This window comes from Pempheris klunzingeri, chromosome 6 (assembly GCF_042242105.1).
Source record: "Pempheris klunzingeri isolate RE-2024b chromosome 6, fPemKlu1.hap1, whole genome shotgun sequence".
NCBI lineage: Eukaryota > Metazoa > Chordata > Actinopteri > Acropomatiformes > Pempheridae > Pempheris > Pempheris klunzingeri.
Genome location: NC_092017.1, coordinates 12,325,086 through 12,342,688, shown reverse-complemented (window position 1 = coordinate 12,342,688; position 17,603 = coordinate 12,325,086). Strand labels below are relative to the sequence as shown.

Here is a 17,603-nt window from a genome sequence, read left to right as displayed (position 1 = left end):
TGGTGTCCTGACATGCCTCCAGCCTCTTCCTATAGGACTTCTGCTAACTGAGCATTCACAGACGTTTGCCTCTGTGCCCGTCATTGTCTCTAATGGGCTGTACTGTACGCACCGGTGGCTGTCAGCCACGCGCCATTGAAGCCTGTACGTTTTCATTCCAGACTTAATAATAGATCGTTTTACTGGCTGCAGTGCTTCAGCCAGAGTGGAGGAACTGAGGTGAACTTTCCAACGGAGAATGGATCCGAAATCTCATTTTACATGCACATTTCAAGACACATCCTGCTCATTTCATATGCATTTCCAGAGGACACTGTGACCTAAGTGGTCAAATTAAAGACTGATAATTTGCTGATCTGACAGCTTATCTTAGCGATTAAATAACCATTGATTAGCAGGTAAACAGCTTCACGTGGTGTAGGTTTTAACAGACAAAGCAACACACTATTTGGTCAAGAGTGCATTTTAATGTACTCGCTATGTAAATACTCAAATAAGATACAGTATATTGAACTATAATTCCATGTATGAGAGATGCTGAAGTGTAGCCTCTGGAACATTTGCTATTTCATACAATTAAAAAGAGTTTCACATTATTCATTGGTATTATATCATTGTGTTGCATAATTCACAACATATTATTCATATTACCTCAAACAGGGATACACTGTAAGTAGATTTATGCTTCCTTGTGTCATCTTTGTACTTTATTTATTTATTTATTTGTTTGTTCATTTGTTTATGCAATCACACTAAGAATCAAGGTAAAAATTAAATACCTTTATTGATACTGATGTTGTTGAGTGCAGCTTGATGAATGAGTATTATACGCATGCTACGCAGTGACATTAGCTGCTGTAAGCTGTTCATTTTTAAAAAAAAATGAAAACCAGCACACTTGAACTTCAACGGCATGCTGCTGAAAACCACTTCACTGTATACTTTAAAGGTTCAGCATGGAAGACATGAACAGAAACCTTATCATGACAATACTTGTAAATGTTTATATTTCAATGTCAGTGTCAATATGTAACTTAAATGCTACCGAACTGTACAGTACTTTCAACCGCATGGTAAAGAATGATGAAACTGGACGTACGAGTCCCATAATTACCATATTTGAGAAATTTGGATCAGTGCTTGTGTTCTTCATGTGTTATAACCTCATATAACCATTACATCAAGATAAAAGGTTGTGCAAAACACTAAATGACTGCCCAGTTCTGCACCATCTACAATCCTCTTGTTGTAATGAAGCTAATTTTATGTAAATGAAACATTTGCCTTAAACTGAATGCATAAATTAGTCAATGTCAGACTGTTGATTTATAGTCACTAATCTCTGTTGCTGCATTTGGATGTTGCTGCTTTTCTTGTGCCTCTTTCTGTAACGTTTTACTGCCTTGTGAAAATAACAGGTTAAAGCATAATAGTTTTTTTTCCTCTTTGCAACCTCTTTCTGACAATGAATTTATCATCTGCTGGCAGCTACAAAATGTTAAATCAGTGGTAAAAGCTAAAGTCATTAAAGTCATTGTGACAACATGTAATTTAGATACAATCAGTGCTGATACAGGAATCCTATGTAATTCATAAAGGATTTCTATTGGGGCAAAAAACCCATCTTCGCTCCCAAGGAGGCTGTCCCTAATGAAAACAGTGAAAATATTTTGTAAAATTTCTCTTTCGCTTCATAAGAAAACCTTAATACATTTTATTCTTTACAGCAATGGCCTAAAATTTGTTCTTCTTTTTTAAAACAACGAGCCAACATCTGGCTGGTTTTGCAGAACTGATGTTACTTGTCTACTTCTTTGCATGGTTCACACCCTGGTGGAGAAGAGTCACATCAGACACTTAGAAGAATGGTGTGCTAACAAACAACTCATTACATCCTTCATTTATATTATAAAACACATTATTCTTACTACTACTACTTTAGAGACACATAAATGAAGCTTCCAGCTGTATAGTGTTTGTCTCTTTGATTAACCATCCTACAGATTCCAAAAATGTCATCCCAGATGGGTTGGGAGAAAAAAAGCATTGAAATTTTCCTTGATTTAACCAGGTTAGTGCCATCAGCATAAACAGCTACAGACATAACAAGAGATAAACAATACTGAAAAAAGACAATCGATAAAGCAGGGCTAAAAGTAGGATAAGACCAGACGTGATTAAGAAAAAACACATTATACATGTTGTAGAGTTGTAGAGATGATGTAGAGTTCACATTAGGCTTATATCCTGCCAGAGATATCTGATTTCTTAATCTAAATTCCTTTTGCAGACTATTCCAACTGGCTGCTGGAGCAGAAAACAGGAAGGTTTTCTCTTTCATTTCGTACACACAGTAGATATACAGCACTTAGCACAGAATGGCGTTATAGATATTAGATATGTATAATATATACATACAAACCAATCACTTAGTCAGTGTATCAGTTGTCATTTCAGTCAGGAAGTCCCATTAGGAAAATACCTTCTTATGAATTTACTCTTGACTTTCTAAAGGAAAGTTGCAGATGAAGATTGAAGAAAGATGAGCATTTATTCACTTGGTTTGCTAACTCAGTACACATTACAGATGTTTGTACAATCAGGCAGAGTGTAGTAGGCGGGTTCCTCTCAGTCTGCGACACTAATGGAACGGTGCTGAAGGTTTTCATTAGAGTTTGTCAAAGTGCACAAAATCAACATAAAATGAGCTCCATGGCTCAAACAACTTGAGTGCTCCACACCTACATGAGTGGGCTCTGGCTGTAAAACAGCAATATTTACGTTCCATTATCTCCTTCATTTCTCCAGTCACAAATCCAAAAGGCAGAAAGGTCTACTTAGTGAGAAATAAAACTACTAAATGATCAAATCAGCGAAAATGACCACTCTTCCAACATTATTATACCTTGTCCTGTCACATCCGGTAGACATCCACCGGAGACAATTTAAGAAATGGAATATGGAACTTATTTCATGATTTGGGATTTAGAGAGACCAAAGGTGAAATTCTCTGTCCTTTAGTGGGGCATGGCCCTCCCATCTTTGAGGGATTATGAGCTCAGCTGAGACCTCTTGTTTCTTAGTGTAATCCTATGTAGCCAAATGGAAGACTATGGAGTTTCTTTAATAGATCCACTACAGTCATTGCTTGGTTTTATTGGCAAGGAGAAGGAAATATTACAGACATTGAGTCAATGGGTGAATTTCTCATTGGATGTATGGGTGGCAGTGATTAAATGCTTCCAACTCCAAAGACCCTGACTTTACACCAGTATCTTAGTAATGGACAAGATTGTTAAAAAATCTCTCTATGTTTTTGATGATCTATGTCAGATGGGTTGGGTGAGTATGATAATTTCTGTAAATGGTAAAACGTTGATGCTCATAACTCATGCAGTACTGAAGGCTTTACAGGCAAGTTAAATTATAGCATCACATCACTGAAAAAAAAAAAACAGAGCTGGACATTGAGCCATGTGGCTGAAGGCCTGGGAAACACAGTCGTCCTCCACCAGCCACCAGAGAGTTCTGTTGGAAAAACTTGATTTGCTTTCTATTATCACTCCCAAACAGAGGTCCAAACAAACTGGCACTCAGCTATGCTGCTGGATCGAATGTGGAGCCAGTAGATATCATGGTTGATCATGCTCATGTTTTCTGGTTTTGTACCTCTAGCAACAATCCTCATAAAACCACTGGGTTTTAGTATTAGTACAACATTTACATGCTTCCATATCCCTTGCATATATATATATATATATAAATAGAAAAATAAATGATATATATATATCATTTATTTTTCTATTTTTTTTGAGTCCCCTGCCTCCATCATGTACCAGTCTTCTTTAATGACATTTTGACAGGGGTAGCATTGCCTATTTTTCCCCTCTAATGACCCCTTGAGGACCCCTCTGACCTCCCATGCCCCCTGGCTGTGCAGACCGGGCCTCCTGACTGCTTTATAACCCCCATGTGGGTTCAGGGCAGGGGTATCTGGGAACAGCCTGCAGGGCCCGTCTGCTGTTGCTGTTTCGCGGAGGTTTGGGATTTGAGGAATGGGAAGTGCAGAGTTCCTGGACAGGATGTGGAGTCAGTGCTGTAGCGTGCAGCCCCCCCCCCCCCATGCCGACACACAGAGCTGGCTTGGGGCTGCATGAGTCCGCATCTGGAGAAGATAGGAAGCCCATCCTGGCATCTGGATAACTCTCTGTCTCCGTCTGTCTCCTGCTGACACAACCTCGCTCGTAAGTGCTTGATCGAACCGGGTAAGAAACGGGCTTGTTGCACTTTTACTCAGCTTGTGTATCGCGTTATCACATAAATTAGCCCCGCGACAGGGTTTATGGGTTAACACAGTTCCTTGTCGCAAAAGTTTGTCATAAGAAATCTGCTTTTCATCGATTAACTTTAAACAGAATTGAGCGCATTTGATCTAAAACATGTAGCTGTCGTGCAGCTGCTGTAAGTTTCTTTTGTTCTGTGCAGACAGCCCAGGGGGCTGATGTTAATAACAGGGGGCTCTCACCCCTCTGTTGTTTTGCCTGCCAGGACATGCTCTGTATGGCTGGTGTGACTCTGCTGCACACAGTTCTTATTAGAGTGTAATTTCACCATAAATTTGTTCACCTTTACAGTAATTCCCTCACGCAGTCGTTTTAGGGATTATTAAACTCTCTTAGAGTTTTTGCTTCAGTCTGCTGATGCCTCAGTAAACTCACCTCCTCCTCCTCTCCACACACACACTCAGGTGATGACTCACCTCTGGACTCTCATGTCAGCCCTGCTGCTGGTTTTGTCTGTGGCTGAACATCTGAACAGCCCGGAGGAAAATGAAGTGCTGAAAGACACTGAGGTGGAGCTCTTCAAGAGCCAGGCCAGTGATCAGGGAGACCCTCCATGCTGTTACAGAGCTTGTACTCTTCAGTTTTCCGTGACATAGAAACTGAAAAATCAATCACTCAATTTGTCGATTTCTCCTCTTTTTAGAATCAGGTGACTGAGAATAGCATTGGAAATCTCAGCGAAACTACAGCGAGCCACACACCAAGCACACGTGAGTGTTTTTTTTTTCTCGTTCTGGTTTGGCTTCAGTTTCTCCTAAAAAAAAAAGTTTGTCTTTTACATCAGCAGTGCCCTCGCCTACAACAGTTTCCCTGAGCTCCAGCCCTGCCATCCGCTGTCCGGGAAACCAGGTGATGCTGGAGAACAGCAGAGGCTGTGGCTGTCCGTCTGGCATGGTGAGGGATGGGAACAACTGTACCTGCCCCGTGGGCTTCTCTCTGGGGGGAGCCGCAGGGTGTCAAGGTGAGAAGGGGCAGAATTAGCAAGAGAAGCTGTGTGTAACTTTGGAACATTGATTTGGGAAATAGGTGTAACTACTTTGCATTTTAAACTATTTACAGACACTTTTTGTCGGAATTCAACAATACACAACTGAACAAAAAACAATGTATTCAGAGTTTCTCCCTATGAGAGATGGTGCAATAAGCACATGAGTAAAGAAGAAATTGTTTATCCTCTACAGTAAAACAGAACATTTTCTTTGATGTCAGGACATTCATGGGAAATGCGGTCCTCATGTATAGAAAGTAGCAGGACCTTTTTTCTTTAGAAAAGGCTACCACGTGTCTCAAATAAAACCTACTGTATTTACGATGATTATGCCTTTGATATTTCAGTGCTATCCTAAATCTTATCCATCAATTCACCACATGTTGCTGAAGAACCACTTAATATGCTTATTTGTAGACAGTATCAGTTAGATGGAGCCTATTATCTTTTCTCTGCTCAACAGATGTTGATGAGTGTGAAGGAGAGGTGCCAGGACCATGTGGTCTCCGTGCCAGCTGCACTAATACCCCTGGCTCTTATTCGTGTAGCTGTCTCCGTGGTTACCTGATGGGTGCTGGAGGGTGCCAGGGTTCGTCAGCATCTGTTTGTGTGTATGAGAAGCAGAGCGGGTGTGGTGTATGTGTGTGAGAGCACGTTGGAAGGAGAGTTTCATGAATGATCACAGGTACCATTCAGTCCATGTAGTGTGGTCATGATGCATGTGTGCCTTTCTGCTTTTACAGATGTAGACGAGTGTGCTCTGGCTGCAGTGACGGGCCTGCAGGCGTGTCAGGGCGATGCCGAATGTAGAAACACCCCTGGCTCCTTCACCTGCTCGTGCCCTTTGGGATATGTAATGGCTCTAAATGGACAGAGTTGTGTGGGTGAGGCTGGTGTTGACATTTGGTGTGTGTGACTGTGGGATGTCTGTTCTGAAGCATTCGCTGTATACCCAGAGCGCCTACACTGAAGTAGCAGTGAGGGGCAAAATGTCTTCACCAAGGACTCTGGCAGGATGTATGGCTGTTGTTAATCTTTGAGACAACATGCAAACCCTATATACATACAAGACATTAACTAGACAACTAGCAAAATGTAAAATAGCATACAATAGAGTACAAAACATCATAGGTGTGGCAAAGCACAGGCTGAGACACCTCAAATTAACCTTGACTTACTCCAAAAGGTCACAAGAGGTTACGTTGTCATACTGTATAATCCCTACAAAGCTGAGGGAGTGAAACCTCCCTATTTAAAGCCCTTGGTTTCTCCTCTTTTTAGATGTGGATGAGTGCAGCTTCGAGGAGCAGTGTCGCCGTGAGCTGGGAAATGTGTGTGTGAACACTCCTGGCAGCTTTGTGTGCCAGTGCCAGCCTGGCTTCAGGGCTGAGGCCCCCGCCTGTGTGGGTAAGTCTGTCGTTAAGCTTCACCACAGCTGGACAACACTGTCCAGCTGATGTCCACATGGCGATCCGGTGTTGTAAGTTTCTCATATTTCGCTTGAGTGGCCCCAGACTCAATCATTTCTGCTTGACAGGAAGAAAGGCTTTGCCGGAGTAGAGGCCTTTAATCTGCTGCTTTGCTGCTTGCCTGCTTTGTTACGCTTTGTTTATCTTCCTCTGCCCCACTCACTCTCCCCTCTTTCACCTCTCCTTTAATAACTAATTTCCTCCCGTGTCTAAAAATATTCCCAATGCTCTATTCACTCTCTTTTTTTTCATACTTTTATATATTTATATTTTACTTTGTGTTTGAAGTTTATTCTTATTCTTTTGGAGCTGTGTGTAACAAAAAGCTATTTCCCCCTGGGGATTATTAAAGTAATTCTGATTCTGATTTTTCACTTCCCCTTCCTGTGTTCTCTGCGACTCTTCTGCATGTCTGGTCTCAGGTCCTGTGTGTCCAGACTACACCGTTTGTCAAGGTATGATGTCCTTTCCAGGCTTAACACGTGCTGCTTGCTTTTTATCTGTTTAAATTGTCAAGGTAACAACACCCTCATGAGCAAAGTTGTGAGAAGTTAAAAAACGCCTTGATAGAAGTTTGATGTAAAATATCATTACTATTTTTTTACTCATATTTTACCACTAGTTCATAAGTTGCCATTTCTTTAAAAACTGCCAAGGGAAAGTAAATGTATAAATGAGTTGGACATAGAGAAAGTGAAGATCTGGGGGAAAATAAATTGTCTTAAATGAATACATAGTGTTGCAGGGACATCACTTTAAATGACCTGTGCTTAATAAGGACTAGATTGAGGTTGGGCAACAGGAGAATGATTTAGTAACTCTGTTGCTGGAAGTCAATTTAATATTAAGCAGTGAGTGAGTCATATACTATGTGGATGAATCATTCTCTTTCTCTGTCCCTCATCTCTGTCCCAGATGTGGATGAATGTGCGGAGAGTCCTGCAGTGTGTGATGGTCACGGTGTGTGTGAGAACACGCTTGGGAGCTACAAGTGTGTTTGTCGACCAGGTTACCGGGGAAACGGCACACACTGTGAAGGTAAGCAATTAGTGCTGATGTCCCTCCGTGGAAAACTCTGTTTCCTGTAGACGGGATCAGCTTCCTTGTGTGTGCGTGTTTTAATGCTCGCTTTTATGCCTTCTATTAAAATTATCCCAAGTGGCACAATATTGTTTACTGAATGGAAATGAACTGAGTTTTGGACCTTGTGTGTGCTCTCTACTTCCAGATGAGAATGAGTGTGCGTCAGGTGTTCATGGTTGTGATGCCAACGCTCGCTGCGGCAACATCATCGGCTCGTATTTCTGCCAGTGCTACCAGGGCTTCAATGGAGATGGGCGCTCTTGTTTCGGTGTGTAAGCATTGTGCGTGTTTTCCACATGTCACATCTCAGTATCACTAAGTGTCCACCAGTGTTACTTGCAAACAATACTTGCGTGTGCCAGCAGCACTTGGGCACACGGCACTCACCAGACAGCAGTGCTTCAGGATTGTCCTTGTTTACAGACATTGATGAGTGTGCTGTGAACAACGGCCACTGTGAACACAACTGCTCCAACGAACTGGGAGGGTACAGTTGCCGGTGCGCCGCAGGCTACCAGCTGGACAAGGATGGGCACAACTGCACAGGTAAAACACAGCGTGGGACAAGGTTGCTGATATCTTCAGACCAACTGCAAGCACGTGTTTCTCCTGGGTCCCTGCTACATAACTTGATGGGTTTTAACTACGAAGTAATTTAGGACCACCGCGTGTAGCATGCTCATGTGATGATGGGAATAGTTTAACATTTTGAGAAATATGCTTTTTAGCTTCCTTGGAGTGAGTTAGACATGAACTGTCATGTCTATACGCTAAATATGAAGCTAAGACTGAGACGGTTAGCTTCGCGTAGCAGACTGACTGGAATCTGGAGGCGGCAGAAGGGCGATTCCACCTAAATTCACTCTGTTAAAGCCCAGTAGTTGAAAATCTCTGTCACCAATTAAAAGTACTTTTGCAGCTCGTGAAACTGTGTAAATCCGTAAAAGTTTACACCAAAGTTGAGGGGAGTTCCAAGTCATCCTGTGGCTAATCAATAGAGGGCATCAAAGGTATCATCTCTCCCTGGATCAGTAAATCCTCCTCCTCAAAAGGCCAATGCCGCTTTTGGTCCTTTGATCTGAACAAACTGCTTTTTCCTGTGTTGCAAACCTCACTCACCTGACCCTCAAAGCTTGTTGAAACAAGCACTAAAACGAATTGTAAATCTGAATGAGCCCCTTACACGCCATTACAAAAGAGTTAACTAAATATCTCTGATCCCCCAGATGTGGATGAGTGCTTGGCACTGAATGGGACCTGTGAGCACATTTGCGTCAACATGCGGGGATCCTTCCAGTGCTCCTGCAGGCCCGGCTACCAGCTGCACATTGATGGCCACACCTGTGTAGGTCAGTGACCCCCCGCACTCTTTCACGTATCACTGCTGTTTACCTACTCAATTCAGTCATTTAAGCAGTCATGAATATGTCATCTGTGTGTGTGTGTGTGTGTGTGTGTGTGTGTGTGTGTGTGTGTGTGTGTGTGTGTGTGTGTGTGTGCACATCTTTTCCCCCCTGTGACACCAGTGCTTGTCCTAAGGGCATGTTCTGGAGATTAGTGGGATGAGAAAGCCAGACTCAGTTAGGAATTTATTGCACAGCAGAGATATGGCCAAGATAAGATCCAAAAATTATGTTTACCTTGTCTTTGTGTGTCTGCATGTGCTCAGACATTGATGAGTGTAAACTCCAGAATGGTGGCTGCTCTCACACCTGCAGCAACTCTCCAGGAGGACGCACTTGCCACTGCCCTCCTCCTCTGCTGCTGGACACAGACAACCTCACCTGCAGCAGTACGTTTTATGTTTTTATTGATTACTACCATTGATTACCACCAATTAAGAATTTTAAAAACGTCGAGTCTAAATGTAACTCAGATATCACAGTTTTAAAGATGGTCCTCACACAGCACTCTTTTAACACAGAATAGACATTCTAACAATCTCTTATACTTTAGGACTTGCCACTGGTTATAACTTCTATACCATCTCTGTTATTATCAGATAATACTAAATAGTAGTTAGTTGCTTATAAAGCAATGATATGTTTTGAATAGTTTTTATTATATGGTTTTAAAAACTTTGTTCTCAATATTTTGATAGTTAAGATGCTCAAAATTTTGGCTATTAATGATTCTTTTCATTAATCTCTTCATGATTTTCCTCCACCTATTGTGACGCCTGTGTTTTGCCTATCCAAAAGTCCGAAGCATTAAAGATGTTCCATTTACTATCAAAAAGAGAAAGAGATTTCACAATGTAGAAGATGGAATTAGGTCGTTTTCGGCATTTTTGCTTTAAAATGACAGATTAATCAATATTTTCAGCTCTGCCTAAAGCATAATTAGCATAATCTGTAAATATTTAGTGTTAATATATACATATGTTTTCACCTGAACAGATGTTACATCTTGCAAGCTGAGAAATGGCGGTTGCGACCACACATGTACTGTGAGGGCCGAGGGTCAGGTCCAGTGTGGCTGTCGAGCAGGCTGGACGTTGGGCGAGGACCAGAGGATCTGCGTGGGTGAGACACTGCCCCCACCTTTCGCTTCAGTCTGACAAAGTTTTGAAGTGAAAATTAAGCTGGCTTATAGGGTTGTTTGATTTTAAGTACTTATCATGTGAAAAAAACTTGAATTCCTTCAGACGTCACCATCTGTTGAAATAACCACACAAATATTCCCCAAGCGTCACTTTGTAAACATTTATTGCTGTAATCTTGCAGACCAAAACAGTAAAGAGCTGTAAAGAGTGAAATGGCTTTCCAGGCTGAGGGTGTTCGTAAAAAGAAATCACATCAGCTCTGGAAAAAGGAAAGCTGATTGGCTGTTGATGACTCCCAACAGTTAAGCTGTGGCCAAGTTTTCTTGGACGCTAAGTTTGTTTTCTCTGGTTGCTCAGCCCTAAAGAAAATGAACAGACTGTCCTATAGATTGTCTTTCTGTTTTGAAATGTCCGTCAGTCTGATTGTCTTTTGTCACAAGATGTGAATGAGTGCCTGGACTTCACAAATGGAGGCTGCGAGCAGCTCTGTGTGAACCATCCTGGGGGCTTCAACTGCACTTGCAGGGAAGGATATAAAGTACGAACTGATGACCTCACCAAGTGCCAGCGTGAGTCAAACATCAAACATCTCATACGTTGATCATGATGTATCTTGCAGACAACAGTATTGGCAAAAACAACTCCTTCATTTTGTTTTTGTAAGGGGTTAGAAATAGTAAATAATGCAAGTTCTCTGTTTTTCCAGCTGTGTGTGAACCTCCCTGTCACAACTATGGAGTGTGTGTGGCCCCAAACAGCTGTGACTGTCCTCCAGGTTACCCCGGACTGGGCTGCTCAGGTACAAACCTGGACTGTTGAATAATAACTATATGAATAATAGTGTGATTGTTAATATCACGGTTATTTGCCATTAAGCGGATACTTGAACAACTAAATCAAACAATTCTGGAAGCAAAACTCTCAACAAAGAATATTTGGTTGCAAAAGGTTAAGGAGAGAGTTTCCAGTGACTGAGATGTGTCCTGTGATTGTATTTGCTTATAAAAGAGCACTGACTGAGAGTCAGTACAACGGTGGAATTTGCAGCAAAAAATGTATGTAAATGTAAATGAAATCCGTGCTGGTTCTGTATTTCAGCCATGTGCTCTCCACCCTGCGCCCATGGGGGTACCTGTATGCGCTGGAACAAGTGTCTGTGTCCTCCTGGCTGGACCGGAGCAGGCTGTCACACAGGTACATCACCTCTGACATGGACGTCAATGAGGACCGCCCCACTTCTGTACAAGCAAGCACTGTGGATACAGTGTCTATAAACACAGGGGGATATGTGTTATGTTGAGTAAAGAGTAGCCTGTGCTAAAAATCACTGCTGCATAAGCACTCTGCTTAGGTTAGTCCTATTTTGTGGTCACCAACTCATACCTCTACATGAGTATGTGCTGAGGTGCTTTGTGCTTTTCGCTGCTCTTGTGCTATTCATTTTTCAGTTTAAGTTTACTGCCTTCATAATGTGCCACCCTCCTGTGGTTTTACAACAAACCTTGTTTGAAACACCAAACTTTTCTTACATGGTAACAGTTGAATTTCCTTTTATCTTTTTCCATTTTCATCTCCTTTGACATTTCTTCATGTCACTCTCCCTGCGTTTGTCTCAGCGGTGTGTGAGTTGCCCTGTGCTAACGGTGGTCGCTGTGTGGGGCCCGATACCTGCCAGTGTCCCTCTGACTACACCGGACGTCAGTGCCTCTTGCGTGAGTAACAAATCAACCAACACATCTGGAAACAGTTAACACCAGGCATGCAGGTACTTCTCGGGGAGGGGGGGGGGTTAGATGTTTTCTGCCTCCGTGCTTGCTAGCAGTACTGGTAAAATATAAGTTATAAGATAGAGTTATACGATAATGAACAAAAAAGAAACCGTAATCTAAGGTGATTTTTAGATTTTTTTTCATCTCTCTTTATGTGCAGCCCTGTGCACTCCTGCCTGTCAGAACGGGGGAAGATGTGTGGATGTCAACAAATGCACATGTGTCGATGGATGGCAAGGAGCTCGTTGCCAGATAGGTGAGATTACACTTGCTGTATCTGTATCTATCCATTGATATATAACTGAAATATTACAGTCAGCATGTATTTTCCATACAGGATCACTGTTTAAGCTGTTTTTCAATAAAGTGACACCTATAAAGCCACATTAGTGATCAACAACAAATCATAGTAAAAATCATCAGAATTGCACTTCTTGTGCTAATTTATGCAAAATAGAAAATAATAATGAATAAATAAGACCCTAAGACACTTTCTTTTACTCTGATGAGGTGCTGAATTTGTTCTTGGTTTGCCCTTTACACAGTGAGTCTGGTTTGCTTCCATCAGGACAGACGTTTTACCTCCTATAAGAGGCACTAACTGAAATGAGGCCCACTGGCGATTAGACCTTACAAACAAAATGTGACTTAGGTTGCTGCCAGCTGTAGGCAGGCTTTTCTCAGGTCTGTTGCTTCATCTTCTCCTCACTGCTCTCTGTAGACGGTAACAAGTGATAATGACAACAGTGATGTTTGCATTACTCTGTGTACTTCTATCTGTATGTGTTATTAGTGACTGATGTTCATAAGCCAGGTTGACCCTTGTGGAGAGAAAACATCAAAGGTTGACATAAAAGTAGCTTTATGGATCCCAAATCACATGGAAAATACAACAGTACTGTATATACATGTATCTATCATATCTTTGGACAGTAATTCCAGTAATGTATTTTTCTCATACACATTTTTTTCCAGAGGTTTTAAATTTTAATTTAAGTTTGAACCTTAAAATGGGAACCTAGAATTCAAATGAGATCCAACCAATTTTTCTCGCTGAGTGAGAAGTCTCTTCTACAGATGAGACGTACTGACTTGGATGGTTGTTGAGTCCATTTTTGCTTTGTCTCTTCTGTCGCCTTCAGAGCCTGTTCAGTGTCAGAAACCTTGTAAGAACAGTGGAGTGTGTGTGGGCCTCAACAGATGCCGCTGTGCCAAAGGATTTACTGGAAGTCTCTGCGAAACGGGTGAGTGTATGCGTGTGTGTGTGTGTGTGTGTGTGTGCGCGCGCGCCCTTGTATTGCACACTTAATGGGGCCAAAAAACTGGGAGAACACCCACAGTATGGGGCCCACAGTGTTTCGTGGGGCCATTTGGATGGACACCACTGGGTCTAACATATAAACTATGTTGTTGTTATTGACAAAACTAAAATTATAAATTTAAATAGCAAATTTTAAAGTAAAAATATCTGTTTGGAGATGGTTAAGGTTAGGGTCAGTGTGGGTCAGGGATAGGTTAGTGCTTTTTAGTTACAGTATATATTGTATCTATGGGAAGTCCCCACAAATATAGCAAAACATATTGTATGTGTGTGTGATGTGTGAGAGACCTTTGCTTGTCTTCATTTTGCATTAAGACTGTGCTGTGTCTGCAGCGGTGACCACCCCCTGTGTGCCGCCCTGCCAACATGGCGCCACCTGTAGCCCCCACAACACCTGTACATGTCCAGAGGGCACTGCAGGCCTCCGCTGTGAGAGACTGTGAGTATGAACTACATCAACAACAACACACTCATAGATAAAACCAGCCTTTCTTTTAATCTGCAATTAGTCTGCTGCTCATTACTGGCCTGGGTCCTATTTAAAGACCTTTTATGTCATTAACATCTTTCATCATGCTCTATATGTGACGTGGCAGCTGCAGCAACATCACAACATCTCTGGTACATCTTACAGGGCCTGAACTTTCCTGATGGACATCGTGTTGAGTTCTGAGTGCTATCATGGATCAAGTCTTGTTAAAATACATGGGAGCACACCCATTGTTTTCCACATAGTGCCAATCTGAAAGCCCCCTAGTCAGACTAATAGTTGCAGTTAATGGCACTAATGATACTGCTAGGCCATTTCTGTTTTTTTCTTGAGAGTGAGATTTCTTTCAAATTTCTGATCAGATGATGAAGTGTGTGTAGGTTTGGGCAAAAACCACTTCAAAGAGAAAAATCACTGTAATTTAACTGTAATGTAATTTAACTTAATCAATCTTCAGAAATAAAGTTGCCATGTAATTAATCTATACCTTATTTTGATGGATGTGTGTGTGTGTGTGTGTGTGCACCCTAGGACATGCCCTGTGGTCACCACGGTGGTCAGTATGGCTCGAGCCGTAAGGAAGGCGTTTAGGGAGAGTTACGTCGATCGCTGTGGACCCCTTGGAGTTCAACTTTGCACTAAATACAGGTTACCTGCTTTCTTATTACATCCTTTTGCTCTGTATTAAGAAGGTCATGAAGCTGCTGTATCTGTTTAGAGTGGCAGATGGATGGAGTTTCCTCACAGAACTGTGAGGCCCCATTCAAGGCAAGAAAGAAAAAAAATCTGAAGATTTTATAAGTCTGATTTTTACAGGTTTCTCTCCCGTGTTTGTGACTTTAGAACAGGTTGTTAAAAATGGTGTTGCCAGGATAATCTTATTTTTTTCACCTGTGAAATCCTGTGTTATTGCGATACTCTAAATAATCACCTGTTCTTAAATGAAAACACAGGAGAAAAACTATTTAGATCACAGAAAAATAGATTTACTTAAAAAGAACTATCATTTTATCATCTCCTCTACTTATATGTGTTCTTACTTGAATAGATACTTAAATAGATTAAACATGCCATGCAAGTATTGGCAAGTAGTTATGCAAGTTTATGATAAAACACCATGGCATAAGCACATGTATGTGGGGTTTGTTACAGTAACATTTGTGGACCATAATTTTGATACATATATATACTGTATATATAAAGGCTAAGTGAGATCAGAGTATAGTGGTACTGTATGACAAATCTGTGTCTGCTTTCAGGATAAACCAGGCGCGTGTGTACCTGCAGGCCTACAGGGTGGGCTATAAAATACAGTGTCCAGAGAGGAACGGCAGGTGAATGACGATCATGAGGGAACATCACCCAGCACACAACATCTGAAACAACACACAAGAGCTGAAGTGAGATGAGCTGAAAACTGTAAAATAAAATGTAGCTGGGTTAGTAAAGCATGCTGTGGTTTCTCTGAGGGCAGTCTTGCCTTTAAACCAGGCGTCTATGTTGACATGAAAATGGGACATGACTGTAACATAGAGGCTGTTTATTTGATCTGTGACAAACAGTGTGTTGGCAGTTATCTTTAAATCAGTTTTGTATGCGATCATGTGCTGTTTACATTTACATGGGAAATATTCTTTACTATGCAAAATGTACAGTGGATTCATCATTTGTCATGTTTGTATGGCAGCTCAAAGTTATTAAATGTTACATTTTTTACAAAATGGTGTCAACATCTTTTACAGTCTGTGAACTCGGGTCAGTCTAATAATAACTCCTACGCAAAGACTTCCAAATAAAATCTCTAAAAAGATGAAGTATCACACAAACACGCAGAACTGGAACATCTCCAACAAAGCTTACAGCTCACTGCATGGCTCACAATAGCAGCTCTTTGCCTTGAGTTCTGGTTTTTCCAGAACAGCAGTACGTGACTGTGTTATATTTTTATCACTGAGAACTACTGATCTCTGCCCTCTTTATCACTCAGAGATTTATGAGATAGGTAGGTAAAAAGGCCTCTACATGACTATTTTGATTCAGTACCAGACATGTTGGCAAACATGTCTCTTTCAGTTTTACAGATGAGCATATTCTTATTTACAGCTACGTTAATGTTTAAGTGGAAAACACTTGTAGTAGTAATGGATGGACCATATGTACATACAGACAAATCAGCCTCTAGTTATCTCTGTGATAATATGATAGGCAAATCTTCTTTTTATTACTTTAAAGCTCCACTATTTTTTTTACATCATTAATGAATCACACGGCAGCGATATTTGAAACTCACAGTGACAACCAGCAATGAATTATAACTTAACTCTTCACCTCTGTGCATTGTTTCAGCCTGATTTAGCTCAATGTTTAACCTGCTTGACTCTAAAGACATGGTGGACTTAGCTGAAGATCCACATGGTTTATCAGGAGGTGGTGGAGACCAAAAACGAGAGACTGTGTCTTGAACTCACTGTTTTCAGTGGGGAAGCACACAACTTCAAATTAATGTTTATTTGTTGATATGATTTCAAATAATAAACTATCAAAGTCAGTATTCAAACTCTGCTAGAGGCAGGATATAATACAAACATCCTTTCTCTTGTAAGGAGCTCTGTGAGAAATTATATATATATAAGTGATAATATAATATATATTATATTGATTGTTTGATTAAATCAAATCACAATTTCCCAGAGAAGCTGAAGGGTTGTGTGATAATTTTTGATAGACAGTGTCCTCAAAACAATGAATGGATTATCAGTATATTAACAGTTAATTATTGACAGTTGCTTATTGGCTTTGCTTGTAGTTTTTCCATCCACCTTCTGTACCTCATACAGGTAGCAGTCAGTCGTGTCTCTGGGCTCAGAGGCGTCCCAGTCTTCCTGGAGTCCATTGTTTTACAATAAACTTTCTGAAGACTGCAATATGGCCCCAGGACACGTCTCGTTCGGAACTGGAAAATGGGACATGACTGTAACATAGAGGCTGTTTATTTGATCTGTGACAAACAGTGTGTTGGCAGTTATCTTTAAATCAGTTTTGTATGCGATCATGTGCTGTTTACATTTACATGGGAAATATTCTTTACTATGCAAAATGTACAATGGATTCATCATTTGTCATGTTTGTATGGCAGCTCAAAGTTATTAAATGTTACATTTTAAAAAATTTTACAAAATGATGTCAACATCTTTTACAGTATGTGAACTCTGGTCAGTCTGATAATAACAGCTGACAGAGTAAACTCCTACGCAAAGACATCCAAATAAAATCTCTAAAAAGATGAAGTGTCACACAAACACACAGAACTGGAACATCTCCAACAGTGCGTGACTGTGTTATATTTCTATTACTGAGAACTACTTGTTTAGCTTGTTTAAACTGCATTCCTGTTAAATGTGTAAGCAGACAAAACACCTCTACGTGACTGTTTTTTATTTTTTTTGGCCAACATGTTTGCTATGTTGGCAGACATGCGTCATTCAGAGTTTTACAGATGAGCATAGTTTTTCCATCCACCTTCTGTACCTCATACAGGTGGCGGTCCATCCAGTCTCTGGGCTCAGAAGCGTCCCAGTCTTCCTGGAGTCCATTG

General features: G+C 41.1%; 1 protein-coding gene across 1 annotated transcript; it reads left to right on the top strand.

Moving 5' to 3' along the window:
- Positions 1-4,771: 4,771 nt before the first annotated feature.
- Positions 4,772-15,631, top strand: LOC139202642 (fibropellin-1). The gene is made up of 21 exons (XM_070832184.1): positions 4,772-4,873; positions 4,987-5,053; positions 5,149-5,304; positions 5,795-5,920; positions 6,075-6,215; positions 6,613-6,738; positions 7,716-7,838; positions 8,029-8,151; positions 8,307-8,429; positions 9,110-9,232; positions 9,553-9,675; positions 10,283-10,408; positions 10,869-10,997; positions 11,135-11,227; positions 11,527-11,622; positions 12,045-12,140; positions 12,358-12,453; positions 13,340-13,441; positions 13,852-13,957; positions 14,540-14,656; positions 15,268-15,631. Exons 1-21 carry the CDS (start codon positions 4,772-4,774, stop codon positions 15,344-15,346), a joined length of 2,373 nt encoding a protein of 790 aa, XP_070688285.1. The 3' UTR covers positions 15,347-15,631.
- Positions 15,632-17,603: the final 1,972 nt, after the last annotated feature.